Source organism: Orbicella franksi, chromosome 2 (genome assembly GCF_964199315.1).
Source record: "Orbicella franksi chromosome 2, jaOrbFran1.1, whole genome shotgun sequence".
Taxonomy (NCBI): domain Eukaryota; kingdom Metazoa; phylum Cnidaria; class Anthozoa; order Scleractinia; family Merulinidae; genus Orbicella; species Orbicella franksi.
Genome location: NC_138146.1, coordinates 28,615,686 through 28,631,334, shown reverse-complemented (window position 1 = coordinate 28,631,334; position 15,649 = coordinate 28,615,686). Strand labels below are relative to the sequence as shown.

Below are 15,649 nucleotides of genomic sequence, written 5' to 3'. Positions count from 1 at the left end.
GTCCTCCTTCAACACGACTCTGAGTGGCAGATATCAGAGACACGTGAACAGTCTGGACAGCCTGGGCAAGTGGTTTTTGGTGCGTCAGACGAATCATCCGTCCGCATGGTTATGCGTGCGAGTATAAAATCGGCCAGGAGACGGATAATTCGACAAGACGAACCATCTGCTTCTGTACATCTTGATTGACGAGTTAAAGGTTTACAGAAGACGCCTAAAATAGCACACGCATAATCCATGGTTCTCCAGTATGAAAACAGTCGATCTCGTTTTCCTTCAACTAAGGTAAATACGATACGATTCTGACTCGGTGTATCAGTCTTTGGAGAAGTGAAAAGCATGACTCATCACTAGTAGATTACCATTTTAAACTGGTCTGGAGAAATAAGGCTGGCAACAAGTGGTAACACAGTTCCAAGTCGTTTTTCAAAGTTCTTTTCTTCAACTTCAACGACCAAACCACTGACTTGAGCAGCAAGACGCTGAAGACTGATCTACAAAAGAAGAATTCGATCGAAGAAAATCAGTCACATATGAACGTAAAATAAAAGTTAAACTTAGATTTTGATGCAGCTGCATATTTTCTCCGTACTGAGTGACCTGTTTTACGATTTGTTTTCGCTAAGTTGACAATAACCTTCAACTAAAAGAAAATCGGCGAGATAATAGTTCAATAAGGTTGGAAAATTTCAAACGCAAAAGCGGGTAAAGACTGCTTAAGACTGGGACGCATTGAATTAAGCGTTTACCCTGGGAGCAGACCTGTCCTTCCGTCTTTGATGTACCGGCGGGGGAGTTGTGCTGAGGGGGATAGGGTTAGATTTTTGCTAAAAGAAAAAGTGTCTTCTCAATTTTTGCTCCAACTGAAAAATTATGAAAATGAAACAAAAAATCACCCCCAAAAAATGAGAAGGTTACAAAGCCACCACCACACTCTTTCTCCGTGAGGACCAACCGAACGACCGACCTACAAACTTGGGAAGCAGCTTTAGGCTTTGGTCTCTAATAATGGTGGTCTAGACATTCGTCTCATAAACAAAGATTTCCCTCACCCTTCGTCATCACCAGACTCAGGTACAAAACCATGTTCAACAAGGCCAACAGAGCCAACCAATTCCATTGAACATAGCCCGATACAAAAAGGTAGTGTCAAGTGCAATGCAGGTGCAGTGTGCTTTAGTTGTCTACCGTCTACCATACGGTAGAGTGGTAGCTTTGTTCAGTAATGGCAGACTGTCTTCATCAGAATATCTCGCTTGGGATATAACAGTGACGCTATTTTACTTTAACTCCACATTGAACCCGTTTCTTTACTGCTGGAAGATTCATGAAGTGAAACAAGCTCTCAAGGAGACAATTCGAGGAGCACTTTGCTGTTTATCGAGTTACTAACAGTCGTGTTATTCATATTATTCCTGACCGAGTGAAACTGAAATAAATTAAGATAGCTTCAGTAACACCAAGCAAAAGATAAATTTAGAAAAAGCCTTACGAAAACAGCAGTGTGACGAATCGTTCTCGGGAATGCTATGAAACCTTTTTGGATTAGAAGCAGATGAGGATATAATTTAAGTTTTCGTCATTTGCAAAAAGCATTCTGGTTGCTTAATAAGCAGTATCAGTTTCTCACCAAATGATGCTCTGTGAAATTTTATTCTCTTAAAAGTTGTTCACCTACGTGTTCTAGTTTTCTACCAACTTTGTTAATGTCACTACCAAGTATATAGCGAGTAGTTTATATAATACCCTAAGAAAAAGGGACAGACTTCCAGTTCTGACCAAACAGGAAGTGCTAATAAGTTATCAACGTAAAAATTCAGCTGCTGTATTCATGTTTATGGGAAAGTCAGGGTTTTTATGCTTTAAGAATTAAAGGAACTTTTGTAAGGGGTAATGCGTGTTTTTTTTTTAGTGCGACACTTTATTCAATCTACACTTAGATGACACATATTACCTTTTCATCTTTGAACCATAACAGTACGATCGAAAATAGCTTCTGTCGCTGGTCGGCATCAATCTGAAGATGAAGAACAGGAAATGAAAATATCTGAAGGATATTGTTTTTGAAATAAAATCCTGAATGGTGAAGGCAGCTTTAGAGAGAACCACAGTAAAACTTGCCAAAGGCAGCGTAAGGTTGATGATTTAAAGTTCATATTCTAAACGATGAGCAATAACACATTTCTCTTTAAAACAATAATCCACTTCTAGCAGATAGGCAATGAGAAAAGAAAACATCACAAACTAGCGAGGGAGGGGTGTGGGGGGGGGGGGGGGGAGGAAATGAAGCCTAGCGGGTGCAACTTTTTACTTTACTATCTGGGTTTACAAATAACGTAGCACTATGACCATGACTCGGGACTCCCAAATCCATTGGCTTACTTTGGCAAGAAGTGACTTGATTGCAAGAGCTGTCAGCTTACGGCAAGCGGCCGAGTCATCATTCACCAAGCGAGAGGTCAGTGGTACAAAGAAGAAACCAGCGTACTCAATCAGCATCGACTAAAAGGGAAGGAAACAAAACATAGTGTATGACTCAGCTACAATACTAACTGGAGACTCTGCACAGGGGAAAGGAAAAGAAAGTAGTGTAGATTTACGCTTATTCGGCAGACTCGGTATGTCACTCTTTATGTCACTTTTACCTTATAAACCGGTCAACGTAACGTCCTCTCTGGTTACCAGATGGACTTTAAAAGAAATCTCACCTCAGGAAATGAAGAAAACATGGATTCCAACATCTCTAGTGCTGATTCTCGACCTGTCTCGTGTTCATAGCTTGAGTGAGTAAACGAACAAACAAGATCAATTTCCATGGAGTTATGTTGATCAGGCAAATGTTTCATAGAACGACAACGGAATATCGGAGGACTTACCTCAGTTGAGAAACATAAAACTCCAAGTATCTTTGCAGCTTAGTGCCCAGTGGATAGTCCAGAAGGAACTGCAACATACACTGAAAATGAACTTGAAAAAGTTAGTCTAGATTTTCCAAGTTCGTCGTTTGCAGTCCGTGTTAATCTTCTCCATCCTTAACTACAATGGTTCCTTCATGGTTTATGATTTCCTCTTTGGAGTTTAGCTTAGCAAACTACTATTTTCAGGTTTCCTTCAATTTAAAGACAATTTTGTACGCGACCAAAATAACTCATAATGCTATGACTGAGCTCCTTTAAGATCAGTAAAAAAAACACAAAATTATTTCTTAAAACAGAAAATGTAGCGAGTAAATATATCCTAGATGGGAAAGAGTATTTTATTTTTCTGTACCTGTCTGCACTGAAGCTGAACCGAAGGTGAGCTTCCAGTGATTGACAGCTGCCCCACCTTCCACATGACGTCATGGATTTCAGGCACTGTGAGTTTCCTTGAAAGGATGGCCTGGAACAAAAAGAAAAAGTCAAGTCAACTCACATTTCAGTAAGATTCCCATACATTGTTGTTTCAGTTAAAATGAAAGGCCGTTTCAAGAATATCTGTGAACCCTTTACTCGCTCATTTAACGTTCATCTACATAACACCGGATTCTCTGCAGCAAAGAATTCATATGTTAGCGCAGTGATATTGAACGTAAATTTAAAGTCTTTTTTACAGTTTTTGCACAAGATTATGTTATTGTTTACATTCTGATTGGCGTAAACTTACGAAGAGGCTGTTTTAAAAGACAAATTCATAAATTGCTCTTCACAGTCCATTCCTTAGTCTTGAAATTGAATACCTATTGTTATTATTGTATTTCATGACTGTATTTATTGTAACTTTCCCTTTTCATCATTAGTCCTACCTGTCTGAAATATCACTAGTTCGACTCACTGTACTTATGTGTTTGTTAATTTTATTTATTTTGCCTCCACTACACATCCGGACACACTAGACAGTGATTAAATTGGGTGCGTTGGCCAGCCAAGCCATCGTCCCGTTTATTCCATCTCAGCATATAATACAAGCTATGAATAAAAAGACAATTGCTAAGTGCACCAAAGCCGGACACGAAAACCCTAAAACCAGCAAGTGGAGAAAATTGGGAACGTGTACGCCCGACCAAGGCAGTGGTGCAACCCTCGTGGTTTTAGGGTATCCTTAGTTAACATCAGTACTGTAGAATAATAAACCTAAGGCTTTATACAGCGATATAATAGCAATAAGAGAACTAAATAAACGTACAACAGTGGATTACAACTGATGATATTATTAAAAGAAAACCAAACTTAACCTAAACACGGCAAAGGCCGGCCATAGAATGTCTCACCTCGCCAACTGTCACCGATTACAAACTCAAATCCCACTATACACTGCGCACCTCAAACCCGTACCCAGCCCTCTGGTCCGTGCCGGCAAAATAGTAATTTATGCTAATTTAAGATCATCACAAATTACATTATTCGTTTTTTATAACTACTTATTAACCGAGAGTGAGATCTTTACGGGAAAATCTCAAACCGAGTATTGGCCGAGCGATAATGAGGTCAATACTGCAAGGCCGCGGTTTGAGATTTTCCCGCAAAGACCGAATGTTCGAGGTTAATAAATTGTTTATTGTATTGCTTTTTGCTCTGTTTTTGCCGGCCCGTAATTGGCCCGTGGGCATTACGAGAGAATAATGCCCCACAGTTAGCCAATTAGAGCGCGCGTTAGATCGGCTATAAACAGTAGCCATATAATAACTGTGACCTAATGTGTAATTTATTGCAATGCCCGCCTTGATTAGGCCCCGCTATACCCGGGTAGTTTCAGTTGTAATTTCTAAGACTGTTAAGAACCAACCTTAAGAAGAGGAAATGCTGTTCCTTGTTTTGTGTGGTCATGGATGTCTTCCTCAACAAATCCTAACAGCACCTGTAGATGCTTCTCGGCAACCGTGTATTGTTTGAAGTCCCGTATGATCACCGTCATGGCCTGGGGATGACAATGAAATTAAATACTACGCTGATAACGCCGGAAAAAAAAAAAATCAATGAATTGATTTACATTCTGTTGAAGTACTTGAAGTGTTTTTAGCTCATTTTCAAACTTGAATAAGAGCCACGTTATTGTAACTAATGTTTTGTTTCCTTTCGTTCAAGCTATGCCCTTGTAACGCCTTTATATCTCTCATAATAGTCATATTTCTCTGTTTTTTGAGAGTATTAAGTTAAAAACACAAAAGAAGATATAATAGGAATACGTCTAGAATTTCATTTACCTTAAAGGCCGAGAGAACCATTTCAAAATTCTCTCCAACTTTTGCTCCGGCTTTTGCGTAATTCTTGAGTAAGTTGAAGAGCAATTTTCCAATTGTAGGAACACAGCGGTTTAGCGAGGGCAGCGGAAACTTAACCAGCCAGCTTACACAACGGAGAGAGATGGTTACAACCTGAATGCACAATAAGCAAAACTGATCACGAGAGAAGAACGAAGCCGCGAGGCAATCTCATCTAGCTTTGCGTGTGGGAGTTATACGGGGAATAATAAAACTATGAATAGGACCAATCCCACCCCAGTCCTCCCCCCCCCCCCCCCGCCCCTTACACCATAAACAGAAACCCCCTTACCTCGAAATGACCCTTGAAACCGAGCGTCTAAATGGGAATCTGGTGAACCGGGCGGGGTGGTAAATAAACAATAAGGGCCGAATTAAGAACCAAAGATCACCTTTCTCGGGCAAAGATTTTAACACAACAAGGATCGTCTTAGCTTTCTGTGAAAAGCAAAACCTGAACAAGAGATGTTCAGCCTTTTTTTCGCTTCATACCTTGTTATATTTGGACTTCAGGCAGTCGGTGAGTAATCCTACGAAAGGATCCACCATTTGCTGATGTTCCTGGTCTGACGAGGAGATTTTTCCGTGTTTGAGCATCATATACAGTAACTAAAACGTTATAATGAACACAAATACCATCAGCGACACTCCTTAACAACCATTAACCTATCTTCACTTTCTATACTCGGACGTTTACGCTGGAAATCAAACAATCCGGTCTTGACAACTTAGAACTTCACAGTATCTCAGACAAAGTAATAATTGTTTCTCCAAGTTTTAGGTTTGTGAATTATCCCGAGTTTGCGCTGCTCGTCGAAATGTTTCGCACAAATTTACGAATCCGAGTATGGAGCCGCCATGTTGGTGTTCCTCCGTGGTCCACCAATATGGCGGCCAGAAAATACTGTAAGCATCTGAAACTTACTTTGGTTGTCTACACCACTGATTATCTGTACTGGACAAACAAACATTTACGAAAAATACTTTACCTGCTTTAACTTTTCAAATGGCTAAAAATGACGAGGCAAATAATATATAGTCGAACCTCCACCAGCGGCCACCTCTCCACAATGGCCACTATTTTTTTGTCCCGGCGGACAGTCCATACATTTACTGTTATTTTAATCTCTCTACAACGACCACCTGTCCACAACGGCAACGGCCACTTAAGCGCGTCCCAACCGCCAAAATAACTTCTCTATAACGGCCAGTTAATCAACGGCTGACGAATGGTGTTTACCAAACCCCGTGTTATATTGTAAAATATCATGAAACTTGATCGCAGGCCCGTCGTTGGTCTCTGTTTCTGTTTGGTTTCTGTTTTCTTGATTTCTTTTGATTGTGTCGGGTATTTCTATGCTTCAGTCAGCAATTTTAAATATAAAAATGTGTTACCCTCTATCGCTACATGACGGCCACCTCTCCTTAACGACCATTTCCCCAAGGTGGGCGTTATGGAGAGGTTTGACTGCATCTTTTTTGACAAACGTGATCTTAACTTTATTCAAAATTGCGCTGGTTTCCACACGAAAGACGCTATTCATCTGAAAATTTGTAACAGATATAAATGTAGCACCTCTTATGCCTGATGAGGATAAAACTTATGTGGCTCTTTTGTTTTGGATATTAGAACTTGATAACGTCACACGAAAACGATCTATAGATACACTGAATTCTAGGTTATTAGTGCTAATGTCTCGAGTACCAGAGACCTCGCAGCCGAGGATCAAAAAGGTTGCTCACGTACCTGAAGACCAAACTCGACCAGAATGTGGTGATTCGTCTTGGTGCTGGTCTGGGGGGCGTTTCCTCCACGTGTTGGGGCAGGCGGTAACAGCAATGAGCTACCAGGGCGCTGTCTTGGGTCTGCTTGCGTTGAAGCTTCTTTCTTTTCGCTACATTGAAAGAAATAGATAAGCAAGATAGTTTTAGCATAATGTGAGAAAGTTTTGTTTTACCATGGTCCCAAAAAGACAAGTGAAACCTATAAGGTGTAACACATTTTAACGCAATGATGTGGGATTAATTTGATCTGGGCCGGTAATGGGATCTCCAATACTTACTCTGGTTTTGATTTCAAAAGCGGAATATTTTCACGAGTAATTCCGTGGATAAACATGAGCAGTATCTGTGGAGTTATGCTGGAGTTTGTTTGCAGTCCCACTCCAATCCTTCGCAGAACCTCTTCAACTCGACGAGCCGTTTTGTGACTTTGCGTCGAATCAAGAACCTGCAAAACGTAAAAGGCTCTTTCGTCATCGTTCACTGTTTAGCAATTTAATTACAGTAGTCTATTCAGGCAATACCCCGCTTTTCGGGTTATGCGAGCAAGCGAACCAGAAACCAGCGCGAGTACCACGCCACATTAGCATGGCAGCACAACTACAAGTTATCGTGCTCAGACACGTCCTGACGAAAACCGCGGGCTAAACCATTCTCAGAAATGAGACATACCAAAAGAGAGATGTTTCTCGTCTGTTAGTGTGCTGATGATATACTGAAATTAAGACCCACCTCTTTCAAAGGAGAAACCAAACCAGTCAAGGATCGCGTTCCTGCAAATTTAGCAAGAATCTCAAAAGTATCAAAGCTCTTGCATGTCTTCGCTTCAGGAAGCTTGTTGGCAATCTTTTCCACTTCTCGCTCTTTTGCAGCTTCTCCAAATAAGTCTTCAACAAGCACCTTAGAAAGGGAAGAAGAACTATGAGAAAGAAATGTTGGCTTTAATTGTGAAGCCCAAAAATTGCCTTTTGTAATCGAGCAGGAAAAAACTCCAAGATTTGAATGGGCTCTTTCCGACACGCCGTTTGCAAACATTCAGAAACATACTGTCGAAGAAGGTGAAGGGAGGGGAGAGTCGGCAGAATCACCCCACTCTAGACCAAATTAAACAAGGCGTTTAGAGGAGGACGAAAGGTACGAAAAGAACGGTCTTCTTGGAGGTTGGGGATGTTCGAATTGCTCGCATTTTATTGAATCATTATACTTAATCGGTTTAAATTGGAGCAATTTTCTGTTTTACACATACCATGTAAGCAGGAGCCATAATCGGGGATGATAATGACTGCTGATGTAATGTACTTACTTCATTGCACAAGGTGCGGAGGACTAACGTTTAGTGTCTTGGATTGCGGATAGAATCTTTTCCTCCAATTAGGTAACTAAAATAATTTACTCTTAAAGCGCCTTTGTGGAAGCAATGCAATGACTGAAATGGGGGAAGGGGAGCTAACATCCCATAGACAAGCATTCCATCAAGGTGGAATAGTCAAACATACCAAGTTGTCCATTTTGAAAACAATTCGATGAAAAAAATCGAGCATAGCCAAAAGGCTATCGACTGAGTCCAGTTTGGCAGTCAGCAGAAGCCGTGCACGTAGACACGCGCAGAATGGATAATTGCCTGATTTTCGGTTCCATACCTCCTCGATAAAGTAAAACAAGATGGTGGACTTTTGCTTATACTTACGCTTAAATCAGCGCATTCCCGCTTGACCGTGATAAGCAATAACATAAGAAGAACAAAATCTGTTGTTCTGTTTGTGCTTGTGCTTATGCTTGTGTTGTGCGCGTCGTCACTACCGTGTGTTTAGGCGTATTTTGTAAGCGTCCTTTCTACTGGTTCTTATGTCGTAGTGAAAACCAGGCTTAAAATAGCAATGCTATGGACATGAGCTTGATTTAAATTATCAGACAATCATTAAACCAAGAAAATCTGAGAGTAAATGCGTTTTTATTTACTAACTTTGTATTGCACTCAGGACGTAGAAGCACTAAAAATAATTAATTTGAATAGCTCTCCCTACTTTATAACGCCACTAGATCACTTGGCCGTAAGTTGTGTTGCAACTTTGTTCTTCTGCTATATTTACGTATTTTTCTGCGTGCATACTACACCTGAGCTACACAGCCATTTTGCCCATTATATTTCAAAAAAATATGTGAATTATTATTTCTGTGTCAGTTGTTGATTGTTATTCCTGTGTTAGCTAATGAATGATAACAGCATGGTAGAAAATCTTATGACCAACAAAGGAGCAATCTAATGGCCGGATGCCGAATGTTCACGTTCGTCATTCGTAATCCGCCTTAATCCTTCCCAATCTAATCCATCCTTACTTCTTCGTGGTTCACTAAAACTTCGTGGATGTTTGTCTACCTTAGTAAACTATTATTCTACATACTAGTGAATGTCTTCTTAAATCTCTGCAACTGTAAGGTCTTCAAATGGTCTGGGCCTGACAGTCCGTTCAAAGTCCAATGTGCCGGGAGTAAGACTTAGATTGTAACTATCCTCGTATCTTGATGCCACAACATCTGAACAATCCTGGGGCAGAACTCTGGAGTTTGCAAAAGTCACGCGGGAAAAACATCTCCGATAAAGCGGGTTCAAAATCGCTTGGAATCCGCGTCGATAATTTTCGATATAAATAAGGTAAATGCAAGGATTTATTGCACTGGTCGCATGACCGAGGAAGAACGCCGGAAAAATTAACTCGCACACCTTTGCTCCGTAGCGTGCAAATAGGATGGGAAGGAAAAAGTGAAGGCACCAAAACACAGCGAACACAAAAACAATGGTAAACAACATACTCATCACTTTACGTGTGCGCTTCAAACGATCTTTGTATTTCCGCTGTATTGTGGTCAAATCCACGCCGACAGGTTTTCGTTTCTTCAGGGACACTAGTACAGCACCGTACAGCACAACGATCACAGATAACGGGATAACGTAGAACAGAATAAATGCGAACCTGGAGTAAATATTGAAAGCTATTTCGGAGTCCAGTCTAAGAGAGCAGAATGTTTTGCCGTCTTCTTGTTGCACGAAGCGAAGACCGTAGAACATTGGTGATCGAACAGCCATGGCAGTTAGCCACACAAAAGCGATGGAAATGTACGCCACGGTGTTGGTGAAGGTCCGTTTAAAGGGAAACAAGACCGCGAAAAATCGATCCACCGCCATAAGAATGAGAGTTAACACTGACACAGAAGCGGAAAGTTCTTGTGTAAAAGGGACGACTTTGCAAAGGAAATGGCCGAGTCCTCCGCTAATGCCCCACTCACTGCCCAACCAAATCCTGGAAATCATTCTTGGCATGTAAAACACAGTGATGAGAATATCTGCTATGCTCATGTTAACGACAAAGAAATTCACCGGCGTGCGCATTCGTCGACTCTTATAAACAACGGCAAAAATAAGGGCGTTCCCGATCAAAGACACCAGCATTACGATAATGTATAAAGACACCTCTATCGCTTGAGTCACGGAGGAGATATCGGATCGACAAACCTGATCCGAGACGCTTGTGTCGTTTGACTTGTTCATCTTGTCATAATTCATCCACCGTTGGTTTGAAGACAGAGAAAAGAACGACCGTTTTCAGTGCAGTAATGGCTGCCTGGATTACCTCATGTAATTGCAAGCGATGGTAGCTATCGAAGGATCTGCAAACGCTTTAGGTGAAAGGCGAAGTTCGCTTGATCAGCTTTGATTTAGTTCGTGACTGAAGACCGCGATTAAGTGGTGTAAATATAGGAATACTGACCACACTGGTGATTCCTACCCTTAGAGGAAGTCAGGTCAGCCTCCAGGTATAATAACGCGGTTATTACATCGAAATAAAGGTAGCTAATCTGATGCCGTGTTCTTGTAATGCACTATAGTTGCTATAAGTCGATTGGTACAGTTTTGTTTACTAGGCAATGCAGATTGTTCGAGGTAAGAGTTATCCCTCGCAAGTAAAAAAAAAAAAATCCAACACGGCAATCGTTTCTGAAGCTTTGCGGTAACTTGGCAACCAAAGTCAAACTCGTTACATTGCTTTCAGTAATGTTTCCAAAATGTACAGGGCTAAGGCTCATAAAAACTGTTTCTTCTCCATCCAGTGGTGAATTGGGAAGGAACCAACCGCAAAGCGTCAAATTGTCTGTGCCTGTCCAATGCTCTTGACAGCTATTGACGGTTTAAACAGGTGATGTTTGTGGAAGACGCCCTCAAGATACCAGATCAGCGATGTTCAGTCTTTGCTCGAAGCCAATAAAAATTTCTGAATCTTCAAATAGCGTGTGAAAGACAAAAACACCTTTTCTTTTTCTTAATCCTGACCAAAACTTAACATCACGTACTTGTATATTTGTCAACGGAAGACGATGACAAGGGCTATTGACACACGGTGACAGGCAAAGCTCTTGAGTCAATAAAAGTACCACGAAAAGAAAGCCTATGTCATTTAAACTCACACGATTTCCCCCCTAATTCGAAATGAAGTCTTCGTGGAAAGATGCATGTAAACAAACTCTGGGAATAGTTTAAAAACTGTTCTAGCAATTGGATAACAAAATCGTTAACAAGTATACACAGCAACGTTAAATACTTTCTTTAAACAAGGGAACGACAACAATTGTCATAGAGGAAATGTTATCAAGTTAAATTGCAGCTGCTTCAATGTTGTATATGATTTTTCTCGCAACTTAGGTGCAGTCAGGAAAGCTCAGTAACTATGTTTAACCCTCGGTTTGTTTGACTTCCAACAGTGATTCCTATGTACTTTTTTAAACTAGAATTGAAAATTTAAGGGTCAAGACAAAATGCAAATATTCTGGCGTACGATTGTCACCTTCCCCTTCACAGTAAATTTATATTAATATAAAAAGTGTTCACGAGCTATGTTTACACAGAAGTGCAAAAGATCTACATGTAGTCACACACGACAGAAACATAACTGCCAGATGCCAGACGGTGGAAAGACAAATAAAAAAATGACTTTAATTTACAATATTTGTTATAAAGCATTCATCTCTTTTTCCGGAAATTATAAGTAATGCATGAATGCCATCTACTCATTTTTATCATGACTTGTCAGCGTTTTTCTCCATATAAACAAACCTCGCTATGCCCATGCTTGGTTATCTATTAAATAGTAATCCGATACGTTTTCGTCCAAGAGCAATTGAAATTGAAATTTAGGCAACACCGCAAAATTGATAGGCCCGAAGATCGACATTCCCAAACAATCTGATTTAGTGTTTACAAGATGCTTCCATGGCGGTTAATCAGAATTGAATTGAGGTTTTTGCTGTTCTACGAGAAACAAAGACAAAACCGAGTAATCGACTTGCCTGTTAATTCATGATGTGTTTTAGGTTAACCAGAAAAAACAAACAAAACAAAACAAAAACAAAAACATAAAAAAGGGCACACTTTAAAAATTTTATAACCTGAAGCCTTCAAGGGCACAGATCATTTTATGCATACCCAGTTCATGTCTCTCAAGTGTAAGGTGAATCCAAGGTGGATACTTATCATCACCTGCCTAGGATGTTTTGTTTCACAACGGATTGGCACTGCAGCAACGGGCAATTACGTAATGGGACCTACATTTTTAAACTTCCTCAGAGAAATAGGGCAAGAAAAATTCTCAAATAAAACACACACAAAAAAAGAATTTCTAGTGCACGACAAAACACAAAAATGACACACGCACGAACAACCAAACAACCAAGAAAATATTGCTAGAGTATCTTCTCACCTCTACCAATCCCTGTAGACACGGGTCCAGTTTCCCCGGTACCAGGCTGTCGCTCATTTTGTCCAGTACCGTGTGAATTGTGAAACTAAGGACATGAAGCTGGAAAGGTCGCAAATTAGAATCTTTTCATATATTAATACTGAAGATTCAAGAACATTAAATAAATTACAAGACAAGAGCATAGACAAAGTTCTCAAGTTTTGACGTAAAATCTGCATACACAACAGGATTACCTGGTATCCTCTTGTAAGCGAACTTCTGAGCTCCTTTAATACGAAAGAAAAGTACTGGGCTCCAAGAGAAACAGCAATCTTCGCAAGCGTATCCCGTGCTGCATCACGGACCTCTCGGGCTCTGCTCTTTAAAGTGTGGCAGATTCGGAGAAGAAGGCTGTACCAAGAAAATACAAAACAGGTTAGTCGAAACACCATCCCCACAAAAACGCGTTAAAGAAACGTATACTGGTCTAAGAGAACGTTTCCAGTCATGAATCGCGAAGAGCGTGCTGGAAGACGATTTTGCTTTCAGAATCAAGGGTCAAGTTAATCCGTTCAACGAGTGAGCCAACGAACCAATCAACTGATCAACGAACAATCAACGAACGAACGAACGAGCCAATCAACCAACCAGCCAACCAACAAGCAAACGAACAAACGAACGAACTTACGAGCGAACTTACGAGCGAACTTACAAGCGAAGGAACGAAGGAACGAAGGAACGAAGGAACGAAGGAACGAAGGAACGAAGGAACGAAGGAACGAAGGAACGAAGGAACGAAGGAACGAAGGAACGAAGGAACGAAGGAACGAAGGAACGAAGGAACGAAGGAACGAAGGAACGAAGGAACGAAGGAACGAAGGAACGAAGGAACGAAGGAACGAAGGAACGAAGGAACGAAGGAACGAAGGAACGAAGGAACGAAGGAACGAAGGAACGAAGGAACGAAGGAACGAAGGAACGAAGGAACGAAGGAACGAAGGAACGAAGGAACGAAGGAACGAAGGAACGAAGGAACGAAGGAACGAAGGAACGAAGGAACGAAGGAACGAGGGAACGAAGGAACGAAGGAACGAAGGAACGAAGGAACGAAGGAACGAAGGAACGAAGGAACGAGGGAACGAAGGAACGAGGGAACGAAGGAACGAAGGAACGAAGGAACGAAGGAACGAGGGAACGAAGGAACGAAGGAACAAAACAACGAACCGACGAACAAGCAAATGAAAGAATAAACTAAGACAAGTTAACCATGTGGTATTGTGTGATTTCTTACCCTGGCAGATATAAGTGAAGCGCATCCTCGGGTAAAGCTTGCAGGAGTTTAATAATGGCAAGTATGATGGGGACACGTAACATTTCCTCTTCATCTTCAGCTTTCAGTTGACTCAACCGGTGATAATCAGCCGACTTGCTCTAAATGAAAAAAAAAGGTAAAACGAGAAATATAAATGAAAGGATATTTCATAGCTTATTGCCAATAGTGCAGACCTAATAGGTTGGTAAAGGTGTCACCTTTTTCCAGCAATTTTGCATCCGCTTCAATCGTTTCAATCATACTTTTGCTTTTAAACTTAATAGCTATTTTTATACCATCAAAGGCCCTCCTTTAGAAACTCACCTTTTTGGTCACACATTTGTGTAGCTGCGGTAGAATAGATGAAGTTATTGTGTTGTAGATACGCAAAGCAAGTTCCTCCTTGGAAAGATCAGATACTTCTTCCTTAGCAACTGATTCTTCTTCGCCTCTTTCATCATCTTCATCGTGTTTATCGTCATCATCATCATCATCATCATCACCTCCACTATCAGGTTCGTTTGATCTTTTAATTGGATCTTCCGTTCTGACAGTTTCACTGTCAACTTTTTTTGCTTCTGTGTTTTTAACACCTGAGCTAGTTTCTGTCAATACACATCACGAGAAAAAAAGGCATGTCAAAGAACACTGAATGGTGTTTAGCTGTGTTTTAATTCATCTTGCACATGGCTAACTACGTCAATTAACATGATCTGGAGTAAACCAATTTCCTTTCCTGTCAAGCAACCTCGCTAACGAGACCTAAGATGGTCAAGACAGCTATCTTAGGCTGCTGGTCTTTTTTCTGTTGATTAGGGGATAACGCCGACACGGTACAGATCTCAAGACTGCTTTCAGCCTGCTACATGGAGCGTTTTGAATCACGTGGCCAGTACACATGCAAATTTATTGAAATAAAAGAAACATAAGAAAAGCATTCAACTCCTGTAGGATTGGTTTGGTTCACCAACATGCCCGCCATTTCATTTTTTTGGAACAACAATATGGACGCCGTGACGTCATGTGAAAACGATCTATACATTTTACTGCACATATACCATAGATGTAATATAGCATCCTGAAACTGACGCAAGACTCGATGATCGAACAGTTTGTCAAGAACAGGAAGTTTGTGTAAGATGACATTGATGTCTCAGTAAACTAAAAGAGTTCTTAAACTAGACGCTTCACTGAAATCGTAAAGCAAACGTATACCCCAGCTAAGAATTGCAGCGGATGCTTCTTTGGTTCTATCTAATCAACTAGAGCTACTTGTGTCGTACGTACCGCTGAATTTAGCTTTTTCCATTTGCGTAGGAACAGAACTGAGGTCAAAGTGGAAATTGTTCAGAATGAGTACCACAACTCTGAGAAAGAGAGACAACAAAAGTTGAAGATTAAGACACATTCAGAGCAATGTGGTAGATACACTGTACAGTGAAAGCAACACGGCATATTTCGCACAAATTGTTTATCATCAAAAAGCTGAACTTTGATATGCCTATCTATATCAAACAGAAAAAAGGCGGAAACTTCAGATGCCCCGAGCGGAATTCGAACCCACGAACCCCGATCTCATGGAAACTG

The 15,649-nt window shown here is 40.8% G+C and overlaps 2 protein-coding genes across 2 annotated transcripts in view; both read right to left on the bottom strand.

Moving 5' to 3' along the window:
* LOC145479116 (small subunit processome component 20 homolog) overlaps positions 1–15,649 on the bottom strand; it is a 34,775-nt gene that overhangs the window by 5,454 nt on the left and 13,672 nt on the right. The window contains exons 17-33 of the mRNA XM_081457374.1: positions 15,350–15,429; positions 14,387–14,667; positions 14,042–14,181; positions 13,005–13,161; positions 12,772–12,870; positions 7,754–7,921; positions 7,303–7,469; positions 6,987–7,134; positions 5,732–5,848; positions 5,183–5,353; positions 4,765–4,896; positions 3,271–3,381; positions 2,877–2,956; positions 2,709–2,778; positions 2,383–2,502; positions 1,955–2,017; positions 363–494 (exon numbers count right to left, since the gene is read on the bottom strand). Coding sequence (XP_081313500.1) covers positions 363–494; positions 1,955–2,017; positions 2,383–2,502; positions 2,709–2,778; positions 2,877–2,956; positions 3,271–3,381; positions 4,765–4,896; positions 5,183–5,353; positions 5,732–5,848; positions 6,987–7,134; positions 7,303–7,469; positions 7,754–7,921; positions 12,772–12,870; positions 13,005–13,161; positions 14,042–14,181; positions 14,387–14,667; positions 15,350–15,429 — 2,236 coding nt within the window. The remainder of the gene's footprint in view (positions 1–362; positions 495–1,954; positions 2,018–2,382; positions 2,503–2,708; positions 2,779–2,876; positions 2,957–3,270; positions 3,382–4,764; positions 4,897–5,182; positions 5,354–5,731; positions 5,849–6,986; positions 7,135–7,302; positions 7,470–7,753; positions 7,922–12,771; positions 12,871–13,004; positions 13,162–14,041; positions 14,182–14,386; positions 14,668–15,349; positions 15,430–15,649) is intronic.
* Positions 8,096–12,764, bottom strand: LOC145479129 (neuropeptide FF receptor 2-like). Its single transcript, XM_081457387.1, has one exon. It carries the CDS (start codon positions 10,581–10,583, stop codon positions 9,438–9,440), a length of 1,146 nt encoding a protein of 381 aa, XP_081313513.1. The 5' UTR covers positions 10,584–12,764; the 3' UTR covers positions 8,096–9,437.